The 16,531-nt window shown below is 44.6% G+C and overlaps 1 protein-coding gene across 2 annotated transcripts in view; it reads left to right on the top strand.

Annotated features, from left to right (window-relative positions):
* LARP6 (La ribonucleoprotein 6, translational regulator) overlaps positions 1-16,531 on the top strand; it is a 41,395-nt gene that overhangs the window by 18,864 nt on the left and 6,000 nt on the right. The window contains exon 1 of one of the 2 annotated variants that reach the window (XM_083183799.1): positions 7,824-8,917. The exons of the other annotated variant lie outside the window; for it this stretch is intronic. Coding sequence (XP_083039925.1) covers positions 7,893-8,917 — 1,025 coding nt within the window. The 5' untranslated portion in view covers positions 7,824-7,892. Of the gene's footprint in view, positions 1-7,823; positions 8,918-16,531 lie in introns of those variants that run through there. 2 annotated transcript variants of the gene reach the window in all.

The raw sequence follows: 16,531 nt of genomic DNA, 5'->3' as shown, positions 1-16,531 counted from the left end.
CAGAGAAGCAGGTTAAGGTATTTCTCAGGATAAATGGTTTCTACCTTTATATATATATTTGTGGCTTCCTTCTGCATTGCGTTTATATCATCAGGGAGAGGCAGTGCCGTATCTGTAATGGGTGCAGTGTGCGTGGTGCACACAAGCTCCCGAGTCCCAGGAGGGCCCACGTCACGTACACTGCACCCATACTTACCCTCTGGAGTCCCACGGCAGATGCGCTGTAGAAATCACCTGGAAAAAGGTGCAGCGGCCATTTTTATGGCGATCTGAGCATGCACAGTGGAATCGGAGTGCTCAGACTCCACAGCGCAGCAGAGATTGAAACATGCACAGTAGGGTCTGAGCAACAGAGCACTCCCAATGCATGCAGGCCTCCTCCTCTCTTAATACGCCCCTGGGAAGAGAGATTTATTTCCACTTCCTGGTGCATTATATAGTTCTGCCATCTTTATTATAGTTTTCTTTTTATCTTTGTTTTATATCCAAGGATTATACAACAGAAGATCGAAAACAAACAATATTATTTTGGTAAAAGTTGCAAAAATTAAAGGGTACTTGTGTAGTTTCATGGCGCCATGCTACGCTACGTTGTTAGCGTGGGCCAATGGCAGCCCAGCGTAGTGTCCCCACGGCAGCCCTGCGTAGTCGGCGTAGTGTCCCCGTCAGGCATCGTAGTCACCGTACTGTCCCCGCGAGCTGCAGCTCTGTCCCCAGCAAGCCTAGTGAGCGCCTCTCACACAGCTCCGGTAAACGCCAGATCCCCTGCGCTGGCGGACACCGGTGGAGAGGCGCTCCATCTGCCTGGGCCACACAAGCGTTTCATACGCAAGTGCGTCTCTGTAATTCGTGCGGGCAGTGTACGGCAACGCAGCCCGTGTCTGCTTCAAGGAGACGGTCAGGGTTAAGGGTTCGGTCGCGTGTGCGTCTCATGCACAAAGGGGGGGGGGGGGAGTGCAGGCACAAATGCCCAATAAAGGACGCATTTGCCAGTGCTCCATGTTACATACTGGCAAATGCCTCCCCCCACTATCCACTTTGGCATGGAGTTGATTATATAAAGTGTGGCGAGCCACCGCGCCTGAAGCATGGTGAGCGCAACGAGCCCCGCGTGGGGATGTGGAAAAATGAGCCTGAAGCGCTGCGAGCTCAGCGAGGGGACGCGGAATACACATCAAGTAATCCGCGTCCACTCGACATGCTTCGGACTCGGTGGCTCACTGCGCTCACCACACTTTATAAGATCAACTCCACGCCGACGTGGATAGTGGGATATGAACAGGTTGGGAGGACGCGCCGGCAGCCATAACCCACACAATGTAATAAACGGTGACACAACGCTGACTGACTACGCTTACTACGTAACGATGACTGACTACGCTAACTGCGTAAGCTCCGGTTAGCCGCGAATGTAAACACAGTCGCAGACACAAGCTGACTGCGGGAACACGATGCTGATGCTGACAGGGACACTACGCTGACTTTGTAAGTGGCGCTGTGAAACTACACAAGTACCAATTAAAGTTATCTGAAGGCAGAGAGCTTCTTGAAAATATTCAGATAAAATATGATTACAGAATTAACAAAGTGAAAAAATCCCTCTTTATATACAGACTAGGTTTCCCTATATAATAAATATGGACTAGTCACTATGGTCTCCGGCACTTGACGATCCTTGATGCAAAGCTGTTGTAAAGATTGAATCCAGTTTTTACAGTGACAGATCCCCCAGTTGCTTTGTTTGGCCCAGTTTTTACAGCTGGTGTTCTGTGACAAACAAAAAGACACCTATAATTTAGCAAATGAATTGTCTTGAGGGATAACGATGGGAGACTAGAACCAACACAGCAGATGAAGTGGAATCTGTTGCTAGGTAACAGATAATCAGATTTGTGTCTCTCTTGCGCACTGATAATCTGTGACGGAATAGCCTGTTGTAGAAATGCAAAGTCATATTGACATAATGGGTTGAGTAAAGCGGTCTAATTAAATGAAGTGAACCATGGCTGTCCAGTTCAATAGGAATGAGGAGTGAGTATTTTCATATTTTATTTTTTCCAAGTTAAAGTTGTTTGGCTGTGTTACCATAGTCCTGTTCTTACACGTGTAATAAGATTTTGATACTGTGGTCAGATTTAAAAGGAACTACTTTTCTATTCCTCTTCCATGCCAGCACTCACCAGAAGATAGTATAGCCATATCCATCATGTGGTCAGCAACGAACAGGTTAAATTAATCTCTCGCACTACTCCCTCCTCAGTGAGTTTCCAAGAACTCCAGAAAGAACAGTACGCTGTTAAAACAACACGTTTGTTAATGAAGTGGGTGGGATTAGAGGTGATGACAGCAAGTAATGCTCAGTTCTTAACTCCCCAGAACAGCACCCATCAGAAGATAACAAATTATCATCGTCATCTTCATGCTCATCAGGGGCCAGATGTTTTATAGCCGGTGTTTATTGGACCTCTATAACACTTCCTGTTTTGCCTCATTAATGAGGCAAAGCAGGAAGTGACATCGATAAGATGTATTAACACCTTGTCCACCAAAGCGAAGGGGTGCAAACTCCCCCCTCCCACGATGTGTCCTGGAGCAGACAGCGCATCATACATTTGCCCTGCATATCGGCCGGCTATCATTAAGCGCCCCGTAATTTAGCACACACCGGCTCCTTCTTACATGGGGAAAAGCGGTATAAGTGCAAGTGTACATAACGTGCGCGGATACCCCTTCCCCCTCATAGCGCACTTTCTTACATCTCGCCCAATGTTCTGTGAGTTGGAAGGATTAACAATCCTCAGCCCACCCAGCATTGGAAATTCCCAAAAAAGAATATGATTCAAAATTGAATTCAAGTGCACTGTAATTTATCCTGCATTGCATGCACAGAACTTATAGTCACCCATCCAGGGCTGTAACTAGGGACGTGTGACTGCTGTCAGTGTCATTGCAGCAGCATTAATCAGACCTTTCTTTAGACCAGGCATAGCCAAACTATGGCCCTCCAGCTGTTGTGAAACTACACATCCCAGCATGCCATGCCATAGCTTTAGCATTCCCTAATAGCAAAACTGTGGCAAGGCATGATGGGACTTGTAGTTTCACAACAGCTGGAGGGGCATAGGTTGGACATGCCTGCTTTAGAAAGTCCAGGCAGACACCCTGCAAGTCTAATAATGCTCCAGCAAATGCAGCACATATCAGCGCTGGTGGCCCCTTTGGACCACTTTTTGTAGGCATTATTTGGGTAAGCCAATCATGGGTTATTTTGTGTGAAACATTAATCTTTACCTTACAGAAACATAGTGTTTATTTTTATTAGAACTGAAGGAAGAAGATTATAAAGCCTGCCCAAGAACATGCATGTTAACTAGTACCCTTATTAGCAAATAAACAAATACCTCTGTGGATCAGGATACGGTCATTATGTTGACATGCAGAAAGGTTGAGATGGGTCTAGGTCGACATGGGTGTAGGTCGACATGGGGTTTTTCACTGTTACATATGTAGACATAGATAGCAAAAACCCTGAAAAAATTATGTTGACCTACAGAACACAATTATTTATTTATTTTTACAATTTTACTTTTACACCTATTTTTCAACATCAGCCCACCACCCACAGCCCAGTGGTGGTGGGGACAGCCCCAGGCTTCAGCCCAGGCCAGGGTTCCCCTGTATTGAGGGGGTCCCCAATGACCTGTCCAGGGCTGACCAACCACATTAATCATGCTTTGACCTGGTTTACACAGTCCCATAGCTAGCCGATTGGTGTCACAGTTGATCTGGTACTATATCATAGGATAAAACTCAGAACGCTGCTGCTTCCATGTAAGCAGCAATAGCTAATCTGTCCACATCTGAACTAGGCCCCATAAATTGCAGCTTTTTATCAGGTATTATAAATAGTTAAGGCAAGGAATTAAAGAGACAAGGCCAGATGCACTAAGCTTCAAAAGTGATAAAACAGAGAGTGCTAAACAGCCAGCCAATCAGCTCCTACCTGCCATGTCATAGACTGTGTTTTGAAAAATGTCAGGCAGGAGCTGATTGGCTGGTTGTTTAATCACTCTCCATTTGATCACTTTTGAAGTTTAGTGCTGGCCCTTAATGTTACAGATGGAGTCGGCCTCTTCCTTGCAGGGGATCGCCAGCCCCCACCAGCAGCCTGCTCTCGCCAGGGGTGTGCGCACACGAGACGCTTGAGTGCGCCCCATGGCTATGGAGCTTTGCCCGCCGCCTCCCCCGGTGTCCCTTGCCGCCCACTGCCTGCCCCCCCCCCATATCCCTTCCCGTCTTCCTGAAGTGGAGACGGACAGGGACCCGCAGCAGCGCCGTCCTGAAACTGGGACGCACGTGCATCCCAGTCAGATGGAGCTCCTCTGCGCCGGTGATCACCAGCGGAGACATGCTGGCGATCCCCGGCCAAGGATCAGAGGCGCTCCATCTGTACTTTGCCTGGAACTGAGTGGGGAGATAATACTCCTATAGTAATTGAAATATGCATTTAATTCCATGTTTATTTAAAAAAAAGAGCCTTTTTATAGAAATACAGGAGACCCAATTTGATTCTTTCCAATTGTATTTATGAAACAATGGCTGGCTCAATGAGCCTGGGGCTGGTTATCCTTGTGGGGGGGGGGGTCCCCATTCCATTTAAAACTATATATATATTTTTCTATTTTTTACACAGAAGCATCGCACGGATCTGACTGATCCGTGCAGGCTTCAGCCAAATACTCCTTAGAAATTAGTATTTTTCAGTCGTTATTTCTGCTGATTTACCGGCCGAATTTAGCATTACGAATGATAGTAAATGAGCACGCCAACATAGAACGCATGGCCATATACGGCCAGGTTCAGTGTACAAATTCATACACTAGAATGATCAATGGTTCCCAACCCTGGTCCTCAAGTACCCCCAACAGTACGCGTTTTCCAAGTCACCCTGCAGGTGCACTCATTATTCAGACACATTTTAAAAGATCCACAGGTGGAGCTAATTATGTCACCTGTGATTCTGTGTGGAGACCTGGAAAACGTGCACTGTTGGGGGTACTTGAGGACCAGGGTTGGGAACCACTGCACTAGATAATCCATGGTTGCCTACCTGACTCTCACCATCAGGGAGAAAATGCTCTGTTGGACTTCCTTGGTAATATATGATTACCATCACCTGTGGTGAAACACCTTTCTTATCAATTACCTAGCTCCCCACAGGTGATGGCAATCGTACATTACCTGGGAAGTCCAGGAACAGAGCATTTTCTCCCTGAAGGAGAGGACCAGGTAGGTATCCTTGCACTAGAATTCTGCTGCGCTTGCCATATATAAATAAGCTGAAGCTAATTTACCAGCCATATTTTACGCTGAATGGGTATGAATACGTGCATTTATACCCATTCGGTTTCCCCCTGTGTTTGAAACATGTCAGTACAGTAGCCGATTGGTTGGTTCTTTATCATTTTCCAATGTGTACTAAGCCCCCCTAGTCCTATGCCAAGATAGTGTAAAATGAGGTAACCCTTATTTGAAAAAAAAAAAATGTCTCATTAATGGGAGAATGTATGGTTATTCTTTATGTTGGCACACAAACAGCAGCTACAGTATAGACCAGTGATTTTCAACCTTTTTACCTTGCGGCACACTAAATAAGATTTTAAAATTGCCATGAGAACACCATGAGATCCCCACAGGGCAAAACACATAGGCCCCCACAGGAAAAAAAAACAATCCTATTGGCCCCATATAAAAAACAATCACACTGGTCCCCACAGGTAACAGAAATAAAACACATTGGCCCTTTACATGAAAAGAAGAGACCAGTAAATAACAGTTGAACTGGTGGTGGCTGTAAACTGGTTTGGGCATCTCTAGATCTGGGGGCACACTTGAGAACAGCTCAAGGCACACTAGTGTGCCACGGCACAGTGGTTGAAAAACACTGGTATAGGCTGTTTTAGTATTTACCATTAGATGCAGCTAGCTGCATGACAATATATTTGCATATCAGGGATATTTATCACATGGTTGATGTTTGTGCCACAAATCAAGCTGAGTACATGCCTAAAGAATTATCTGTCCAATCTGTGTGGTGTGAACAAAAATCTGGTAATATGGGAGCAAATGATAAACAGTTTGCTCCCAAAATCTGGAAAAGCATAAGAAACATTGGGGCAGATGTATTAAGCCAGGGCGAAGAGTGGAAGGAGATAATGCACCAGCCAATCAGCTATGTTTGAAATATGATAGTTGATTGGCTGGTGCGTTATCTCGTTCCACTTTATCTCTTCGCCAGGCTTAATACATCTGCCCAATTGTTTGGAATAATTTGTTTAATCAAATGGATTTAACCAATTTGTCTGAACAACCATGGTCTGTTTTCACAGATTTTTGTTCCAACCAGACAGATTGGACAGATAAATCTTTAGGTGTGTACCCAGCAATTATTTTATTGTTTCATATTAGGTACAACTAGTTTTAAAATGGAAAACATAAAAAGGACAAACATGCTACTATATATGCTTGTCATAATAGACCACCGCACCTCCAGCAAGTGCCGACTCCATCACTCCCCACCCCGGCTTTCGTACGCTGGGGCTCCCCTACCACTGCCATTCACAGAAGTGAACAAGCGCTGGCGGTAGGCAGGCTGGGGGCTGCTCGGGAGTTCGGGCGCCCAAGCTGCCCCGAACATGCATGGTTACTGTTGTGAATGGCGCCTGGGGCAGCAGCCGGGGGAACCCTGGAAATCCGGAGTGGGGAGTCGGGACTGGGCGGTGAGCAACAGGGGCAGGGCTGTCCCTAAGTTCTGTGGTGGGTGTTTCTGGGGCAGGACAAACCTGCCGTGATAAAAAAAAACATCACTCAAGGGGTTAATAGATGTTACACTTGGACGAGGTCTTGGAGAAGACAGTGTGAGGACTTATATATCCCAAATATAGTCATCAAGGCACCCAAACAGTCCAGTTATAGCAGGCATTTCCAAAACTATGGCCATCCAGCTGTTGTGAAACTACAAGTCCCAGCATGCCTTGCCATAGTTTTACTATTAGGGAATGCTAAAACTATGGCAAGGCATGCTGGGATGTGTAATTTCACAACAGCTGTAAGGCCATACCTGAGATATAGGGATATACCCGATTGTGCACAGCTGGTATAATCAAACTGACTGAAGTACTAATTAAGTCACCTGTGCCTAAAGCATGGATATCCTGAAAAACCTGGACTGTTGAGGTGCCTTGAGACTGCATTTGGGAGCCACTGACCAAGACTCCATTATAGTATCATTCAGAAATGTCTCTAAAGGTCTATAGAGAATGTAAGCATTACTGTATAATGATTATGGTTATATGTGCATGCACTTACACACTTGTATAGAGACAGGACTGTTGAGAGTGGAATTGCAAAAGATAATTCATACAGTTCACTTTTTATAAACACTTTACATTTCCACCAACTGACTACATTAGCACAGTCTTACAAGTCTTATACAAGTTTGTTTTATAAAAATACTGCAATTACAAATGCATTATAGCTGATGATTAACACTGTGTCAATACAAAATATATACCATATTGAGAGAACATTAAATATCTGAGACCATTTACCTTTCTTATACGGAGTACAGACTGTTCTTATAGGATCAGAATCTGCACTATACACAGCTCCCCTCTCCAACTCACAAAGCAGCACAAATGCTGATCCATATACACCTGGGATTAATCAGGGATTCTCACTTGCCCAGAGACTTGAGATGGAAAAGTCCTGCCCAAAGGGGTTAAACAGCTTAAGTTATATAAAGCAGAGAGTGAGGAGGAGCTGAGCCCATTTGCTTGATCAGACTTTGACTGTGGTCAGTGTGGAGAAGAGCACATAGGGCCCTACAGAAGATGCGTCAGTTAATTAATACATTTATTCGCTTCTTCTTAATCCTTTTGCCTTTCCCTATTCAAGAGTTATTATGGCCTGGCAAAAGCAGTGAGGGGAAGTGTTTTAGGTGTTTGTGTGGAAAGAAAAAGGTGTCCCTGTACTGTGGTGGGAAAGAAAATCAAGTTGCAAGTGGACCTGTTTATGGTCCTAGGCCTCAGGTTGGGCCAGTGTCTGTTTCCTGGGGATTTAGCACTGGGTTCTGGGCAGTCTGGCAATCTATGGACTGGCATTTTTGTTCTTTATCTCTGCTGCAGTCCTTATTGAGCACCTTAGGGTTTCCAAAGCCCTTAGACCAGATGGGTGATCTGAAGCAGCCAGATGCAGAGATTTTGGTTGCTGATTGTGATAATCCTGAAATGGGATGTGGCCCCTCTACAATATCTGACTCCACAATTGAGCTTTCAGACAGTTCAAAGGAACTGGAGCCTCCAACATTAAAACAAAATGTATTTTTTGATAGCAGTCTGGACGCTTCACTTAAAGTACAAGAACCAGGCACCTATTTTTTGGGAATGTGTAATCCTGCTGGATTAGAGTTCATTCCGGACAGCCCGCTAGAATCTGAAGTGTATTCAGATATTGAGCAAGCCTTTGAGGAAGACTTGGTGTCTGTGTTTGAACCTGTACGAGATTCCTTATTGGCAGAGGGTGAATGCCAGACTGATGAGGTACTGGACAGCCTCTTAGGCTATCTGGAAGAATCGGTAGCATCTATTAATTTTAGTAGACCTACTGAAGCAGATATGTGGCTGCCATTAGTACCTGGTGATGAAATCGGATCTGTACCTGTGGGATGGCCAAACATCGAACCTCAGAGCCCAGCTGGAAATCTTCTTGAGGTTGATTTAGGCTTTGCAAGTTTTCCAGGAATTGAGTGCTATGGTATTGGAAATCATTTAGGCCAGATCATTATATGTGCTGATGAGAATGTAATGGAAGGAGGAAGCTGCAGTGATGATGACTACAGCAGACTTGATAAGGCCAGGTATTCTAAACATACTCCTAATTGCTTGGTATACAGTATTATTGTGTATATGTATGTTTTGGATCATTGCTGCAGTTGTGCATATGAATCAGGGGTAGATTTATGAAGCAGTGATAAAGTACCTGGTACTTTATCACTGGCCAATCAGCTCCTGACTGTTAAGTTACAGGCTGGGTTTAAAAAGGGACAGTTACAAGCTGATTGGCCAGTGATAAAGTATCAGGCACTTTATTGCTTCTCCCTTATCACTGCTTAATACATCTACCCCTCAGTGTGGTACATCTACAGATGGAGCGCCTGTCAGCCCCAATCTGACAGGGATGTCCCCGTCAGCAAGGTGGCAGAGAGCGGCTTCCCTGCCCATCTCTGCTTCAGGGAGACTGGCAGGGAGTGGGGGCAAACATGGGGAGCTGGCGAAGACCATTGAGGGGCGGTGATTGGTGGTTCTATTACTCCTTTGAGAGCAGCTCCATTTGTATACTCTAATAGATCCATGTTGAACATACTGTATGTTGCTTTGTAAAGGCTAGAGTGGGGTGTAAGCTTTGCCCTACAGCTGTATGTTTTTGGCTTGCGATTCAGGCTGTAGTTCAAATCTTCCTTTATACACATGGAAACATTGAGCCGTAGAGGAGGTGGGGGCTGTGAAGATGTGTGGAAGGTTTTACACTGTTTACTGCAGTATTTCCTGGCACGGAGTGCGATGTTAAATGTTAGGCAGATTTCGCAACTGACTAATTACCGTTACCTGGGAAGTCAGCAGCTTGATAATTTGTCCTTCCAACAGATAGAGGTGTGTGTTTAGCAGATGTGTACCAAATTTACCCAGGTGATGCTTACAGACTTAATGACAAGTGTAATCTGAGGCCCTTTAATGGCTTAACTGCAAAATTAAAGAGGCATAGTACATGAATAGCATGCCATATACAACAATTTGTATGTTATGTACTGTACACATATGCAATGTCTCTATAAAAAATTTTTTGGGAAAAAAGCCGTAGTCCAGACCTAAGGCACTGTGCGGCTTTGAGCAGATCTACTAGCTATGTGTTTACTTTTTTGCTCTGTGATATTGTCTTTTTTGGTTTGGAATTTTACTATGCATATAAGAGCAATTTGTCTTGAGACAATGGTATGCAATGGTATCCACATGGCTGACAGTCAGTAGGTCGACCTAGGCTTTTGCCAACATGCTATACCACACCCATATGCAATTTTTTTTGTCCTCATAGAACAGTGTTCAGGGGGTGTAAGAAAATTTGAAATATCAGTGCAGGTTTTAGTGATATCCAGGCCTCAGCATAGATGGCAAAATCTGAATAACTCATCAGAATGGTACTAATTAAGTCACCTGTACTCAAGGTGTGTGTGTGTGTGTGTGTGTGTGTGTGTGTGTGTGTGTGTGTGTGTGTGTATATGTATGTGTATGTATGTGTGTGTGTATATGTGTATATATATATATATATGTGTATGTATGTATGTATATATATATATATATATATATATATATATATATATATATATATATATATATATATATATATATATATATATATATATATATATATATATATATATATATATATATATATATAAATAGAGTTTCTCCTAACACTGTGAGCCAGGGGCTGGCTGGTTGTGATGGGAAAAAGAGGCAGCACTCTGCGGGCTTTGTCAAAACACGATCAAAGTGTATTAAGGCATAGAGATGGACAACGTTTCAAAACCCGAAGGTTTTTTCCTCAGGTCCACAAATAACAAAAGTAACAGGTGTTTTTTGTCAACCTGTTACTTTTGTTATTTGTGGACCTGAGGAAAAAACCTTCGGGTTTTGAAACGTTGTCCGTCTCTATGCCTTAATACACTTTGATCGTGTTTTGACAAAGCCCGCAGAGTGCTGCCTCTTCTTTTCCCATCACAGCCAGCCCCTGGCTCACAGTGTTAGGAGAAACTCTATTGTATATTATTCCTCTGGAAGGCACCGCGGCAATCAACCATTTTTCTGTTATCCAGAGTGCCAACCTCCTGTACTATATATATATATATATATATATATATATATATATATATATATATATATATATATATATATATATATATATATATATATATATATATATATATATATATATATATATATATATATAGCTTTCCTAGCACGGCGCCCGTCTAATTGATTGTATGCCTTAAGTTTAAGGTACTTAAGGCATACAATCAACGCGATGGACCCGATTTTTTTAATCTCATGGATCTTATGCATCCATAAGATTCATGAGATAAAAAATCGTGAGCCCCCAATAACCATTGTTAACGCCACCAGCACTATCGACGCCAACCCGAATCGTGGTGCGTGCAGCGAGCCCGCGAGGGGCGGCGGTACGCGTCCTCTGACCTTTTCATACCCCCACTATCCACGTCGGCGTGGAGTTGATTTTATATAGTGTGGCGAGCGGACACGGACTACTTTCCATGTATTCCACGTCCCCTCGCGGGGCTCGGTGGCTCGCTGCGCTCGCCACACTATATAAAATCAACTCCACGCCGACTTGGATAGTGGGGGTATGAAAAGGTCGGAGGACGCGTACCGCCGCCCCTCGCGGACTCGCTGTGCTCGCCACGCTTCGGGTTGGCGTTAACAATGGGGGGGCCATTTCACCCATGAGGGGGGGTTAGCAATTAAAATTGGGGTTTTGGGGCCTTTTTACATTGATTCCAATGTAAAAATCTCATTGATTGCGTCATCTCATGCATCTTATGCCGCACAAACACACAAGATGCTTGAGATATCAGCCCCACACATTCAAGATCTTTCGAGATTTAATCTCGTCATCAGGATTAAATCTCGAAAGATCTTGAACCTGTGTGGTCTTCAGTTATTTCAAGTCGTCCGAGTGCCGCCAATCTTCCAGTTATATTTGCCAACCCAGTCGGGCTAGTGCTTGGGAAGGCACCGGGCGCCATTATATCACAAAGCAGAGGAGTGCCGGCTATTCCAATATATATATATATATATATATATATATATATATATATATATATATATATATATATATATATATATTTGTATTGCAAGGCCAATATATATCTACACCATTGGCCAGTGTGTACAAGTGATATATATGTGGATGACGTTGTTCTCAAATATATTGCGCCCGATCTATCTATTTACAGACCGATTGTCATCTATTCACACTGCCCGATTCGTCAGGAGTGACATCACGACTGGGCAGGCGCATTTGAATGCGACTGCTGGTGGTTTGCCCATACACACATAAAAATGCTCCAATATATCTTTAGATGCTTTGGCTGTGTTGAACAGCCGACGCGATATATGTGTAAATGACACTCTCGTACACACTGACCGATGGTGCATCGATATATCTCCTGTTTTTAATTAAAACGGCCGATATATCGGTCAGTGTGTATGCACTTTTAGTGTGCCTTGATGACCAAGGTTGGGAATGCCTGGGTTAAACATGAGGCCTTTAGGTGGTACGCCAGTTCCATTGTATGTGTAACAATTAATTAAAATGCTTTCATACAGAAATAATAAAAAGGAGATTTGCATGCGGCCCATAATTGTGGACATTGCATGATCCATTTTTAGCTCATGTTCTGGTTTGTCATCACTTATGCTGTACAACATTTGGTGCAGTTATGTACTGTCCTATACCACCATATGCTGATTTATCATAGTTAACCATTTCGGTCGCGGGCGGCCAATATTGTCTGTACACATTGAATGGTATCGGCCTCTGATGTCATCGGGACCTGCTGAACATGTTGGTTGTTTGGCTATATTGTCAAATTGACTTACATATTCAGTAGATATCATTCTAACGATGTGTGGGAGCGCGCATAGTGTCCACACTAGACTATATTATGAATGTTATCGCTCAGAATCCCTTTTAAGTGCTCTTGTCAACCGTATCGCCTAGTGCAGTGATGGCTAACTTTGACACTCCAGCTGTTGTTGAACTACACATCCCAGCATGCCCTGCATCAGTTTTAGCATGGCCAAACAGTAAAACTGTAGCAGGGCATGCTGGGATGTGTAGTTCAACAGCTGAAGTGTCAAGGTTAGCCATCACTGGCCTAGTGTATATGGGGCTTAAGGCTACTGTGCACCTTTAAAATCAATGCATGAACTGAAGAAATGTAGCTGCAGAATGGCATTCGGATCTATACTGTAGTGAGTGTGCCAAATGCTTAGGAGATTGGCCTGAAGGGACCAAGGAAAGTATTCTGACAATGCAAAGATTGGCATGTCAAATAGCTTTTAACCCAATGCATTTCTTTATCCGGTTTTAAAGTTAAGGAAATGTGTTGGGGAATTTAAAAAACCTAGGAATTGTTAGTATGGCTTATGAGAGCAATCTTTAGTGCATTTTTTATTAGTTGTACACAGACAGCCATAAATTCTTTCTCGTATGCTTCTGTTGGTCTTCTTCTTTGGTTGTTACAATGCAGTTCTGCAGGCACACTGTGCTACAATGAGAGAATGCTGATAATACAGTGTAGCAATAGGCATGTACTTAGTAACTATTTAGTAGTATTTCAAAGACATTAAAGCATATTTTGTGAAAGGAATGCGCTAAATGGGTGTTTAGATAATAACCCTGGTCTTTCTAGCTAACAAGTCTTTACATGGACTGTGCATGTCCGTAACCTTCTCACACTGGGGCAGATGTATCATAGCAGCGCTTATCGCGCTGCTATGATACTTCCTGCTTCGCCTCAATAGCGAGGCGAAGCAGGAAGGGACATCAACAAGATGTATTAACATCTTGTCTGCCGAAGCGGGGGAGCGTTAACTCCCCCCTTCAGCGATGTCCCTTTCTGGAGATAGCGCATCAGTTAATACTGATGCGCTATCGCCTGTCCCCCGGCCGGCCGCACTGGGCATGCGCGGGATCTCGCTGTTCACGCGAGATCCCCAGCGCTGCCCAGACCTAACAGCAGGGACAGCGCTGTCCCTGCTGTTTAGATAGGGCTTCGCCAGCCTGATGCTGGCGAAGCCAAACCCGGCTTCGTGCGGAACGGTCAGCGATGCTGACCGTTCATACATTCGGACTGCTATTATTTTGATAGCAGCGCCGATATGGACAGGGGCGCATAGCGCCCCTGTCCATTACCGCATCCCGGCACGATCATACATGGGGGAGAAGCGGTATCAGTGCACATAACGTGCGCTGATACCCCTTCTCCCCCATAACGACGGATCATACATCTGCCCCACTATCAGAATACAGACGTGCCATGTTTCATTCTCGGGTCTCGTAATATGAAACAATGGGGCAGATGTGTCATAGCAGCGCTTATCGCGCCGCTATGATACTTCCTGCTTCGCCTCAATAGCGAGGCGAAGCAGGAAGGGACATCGACAAGATGTATTAACATCTTGTCTGCCGAAGCGGGGGAGCGTTAACTCCCCCCTTCAGCGATGTCTCTTTCTGGAGATAGCGCATCAGTTAATACTGATGCGCTATCTCCTGTCCCCCGGCCGGCCGCACTGGGCATGCGCGGGATCTCGCTGTTCACGCGAGATCCCCAGCGCAGCCCAGACCTAACAGCAGGGACAGCGCTGTCCCTGCTGTTTAGATAGGGCTTCGCCAGCCTGATGCTGGCGAAGCCAAACCCGGCTTCGTGCGGAACGGTCAGCGATGCTGACCGTTCATACATTCGGCCTGCTATCATTTTGATAGCAGCGCCGATATGGACAGGGGCGCATAGCGCCTCTGTCCTGTACCGCACGCTGGCTGCTTCATACATGGGGGAGAAGCGGTATCAGCGCACATAACGTGCGCTAATACCCCTTCTCCCCCATAACGACCGTTCATACATCTGCCCCACTGAGCGGTTGAAAGGTCTGCAAGTTATAGATCGATACAGACAAAAAGTCGACCTGATAATGGTCGGAACTTGAAAAAGACAAAGTGAGTTTTTCAATTTTTTTTTTTCTTTTTTTAAGTTTCGTTTTCGGGGGACTATTTCATTATTTACCATCCAACTGGACTACAATAGGTAAAGGTGAGGCTCCAGGCCCGAAAGTATGGTGAGCGAAGGTATATGCTACACTAATTGGAGGGTGAATGAAAATTTAGAAAAACCTTTTGCATATGCCGACCATGTTTGCATGTTGACACTGTAGACCTTTCAAGCCACACTCCCCAAAAAGATACTAATTACATTTGGATGCCATATAATCCTGATTGTATCTTACTTTATTTCGTGTTCATTCTAGCACCCGCTATCTTTGAAAACCCATGCAGTTCCTCTTCCCTGCCTGGGGTGATGCTGTCTGCTGTAGTGCTTCTAGCACAGTGTGGTCTGTATATCAGCACTAATATGCAAACCAGACCTGTGCTAGAAACACCACAGCAGACAACGGGTCATATGTTTTGGGTCTTCAAACTGTGGCCCTCCAGATGTTGTGGAACTACATGACCCAGCATGCCTTGACAGTTTTGGCATGCTCTTATAGGAAAAAATGTGGCAATGCATGTTGGAACATGTAGTTTCACAACATCTGAAGGGCCACAGTTTGAAGACCCATGTTCAGGATGGCTAGCCATTGCTATCCTATTGTTCTCAGCTGCAATACAATACATAGAACAATAGAGTAGGGGATTAGCAGAGTAATCCTATTACTCACTTAATCCAATTATAGAGATAGATGGCAGTGGCTCCATCTGTAAATCGGAGTATTCCCAGCACTGAACAGCGTTCAATGTCTATTCCCTAAATCAGAGCTGTCACTGACTATCTTATTTGGGATCTGTCTGTACCTTGTTGTAAACAGCAGAGAATTAGCCATACAAGAGCCATCTACTGCAAGTTGTTGTCCTAAAGTCTACAAACTTTTTACGTGTTCCATTTGGTGGTGTGCAATACATTCAAATGTCTACAGAGGGGATGCTGACGTTCAGAATACACAGATGCCAGCATCCTGAAGGAGGCAATTTCCGACAGGGGTCATGCAAGTGTACTTGCCTTCCCCCTGCCTTGACACCCCCTACCCCCCCCCCCCCCACCCCCCTACACACACACACAAACACACAAACACACACACACACATACCCCAACCCTCCTTTCCTGCACCCATATTCTACCGCCTACACCTAGCTCCCAACCTTGCAGCCTAACCCTCCCTTTTAAGGGGTTTATTTACCAAGATGGGAGTTTTATTGAAGATGGGGATGTTGCCATAGCATCAGATTCTACTTATTTACTTAAAACAGGTATGGGTCATTAGGTCGACATGGCTAAGGTGAACAGGGTTGGTAGGGGGACACAAGCATTAGGTCAACAGTGGGAAGGTCGACATGGGTTTTTCAAATTTTTTCCCAAAATGTTGACATAGTAGACATTGTAAGCTTGTGAGCAGGGCCCTCCTACCTCTGTCGGTTTGTTACTACCCAGTGTGTTTAATCGCTGTTGTTTCCAATTGTAAAGCGTAATGGAACGTGCTGCGCTATATAAGACACTGTAAATAGATAAATGGACACTGTCCCCTGGCATGGCTCGCTCTGCTCACTAGGCTTCGGGCACGGTGCCTCGCTGCACTCAGCCCACTATTCTATTCTCACGCCACCCCCTAGTGGATGGTAGAGT

This window comes from Crinia signifera, chromosome 4 (genome assembly GCF_055691185.1).
Source record: "Crinia signifera chromosome 4, ASM5569118v1, whole genome shotgun sequence".
Classification (NCBI taxonomy): domain Eukaryota; kingdom Metazoa; phylum Chordata; class Amphibia; order Anura; family Myobatrachidae; genus Crinia; species Crinia signifera.
This window is presented reverse-complemented; position numbering and strand designations above follow the sequence as displayed.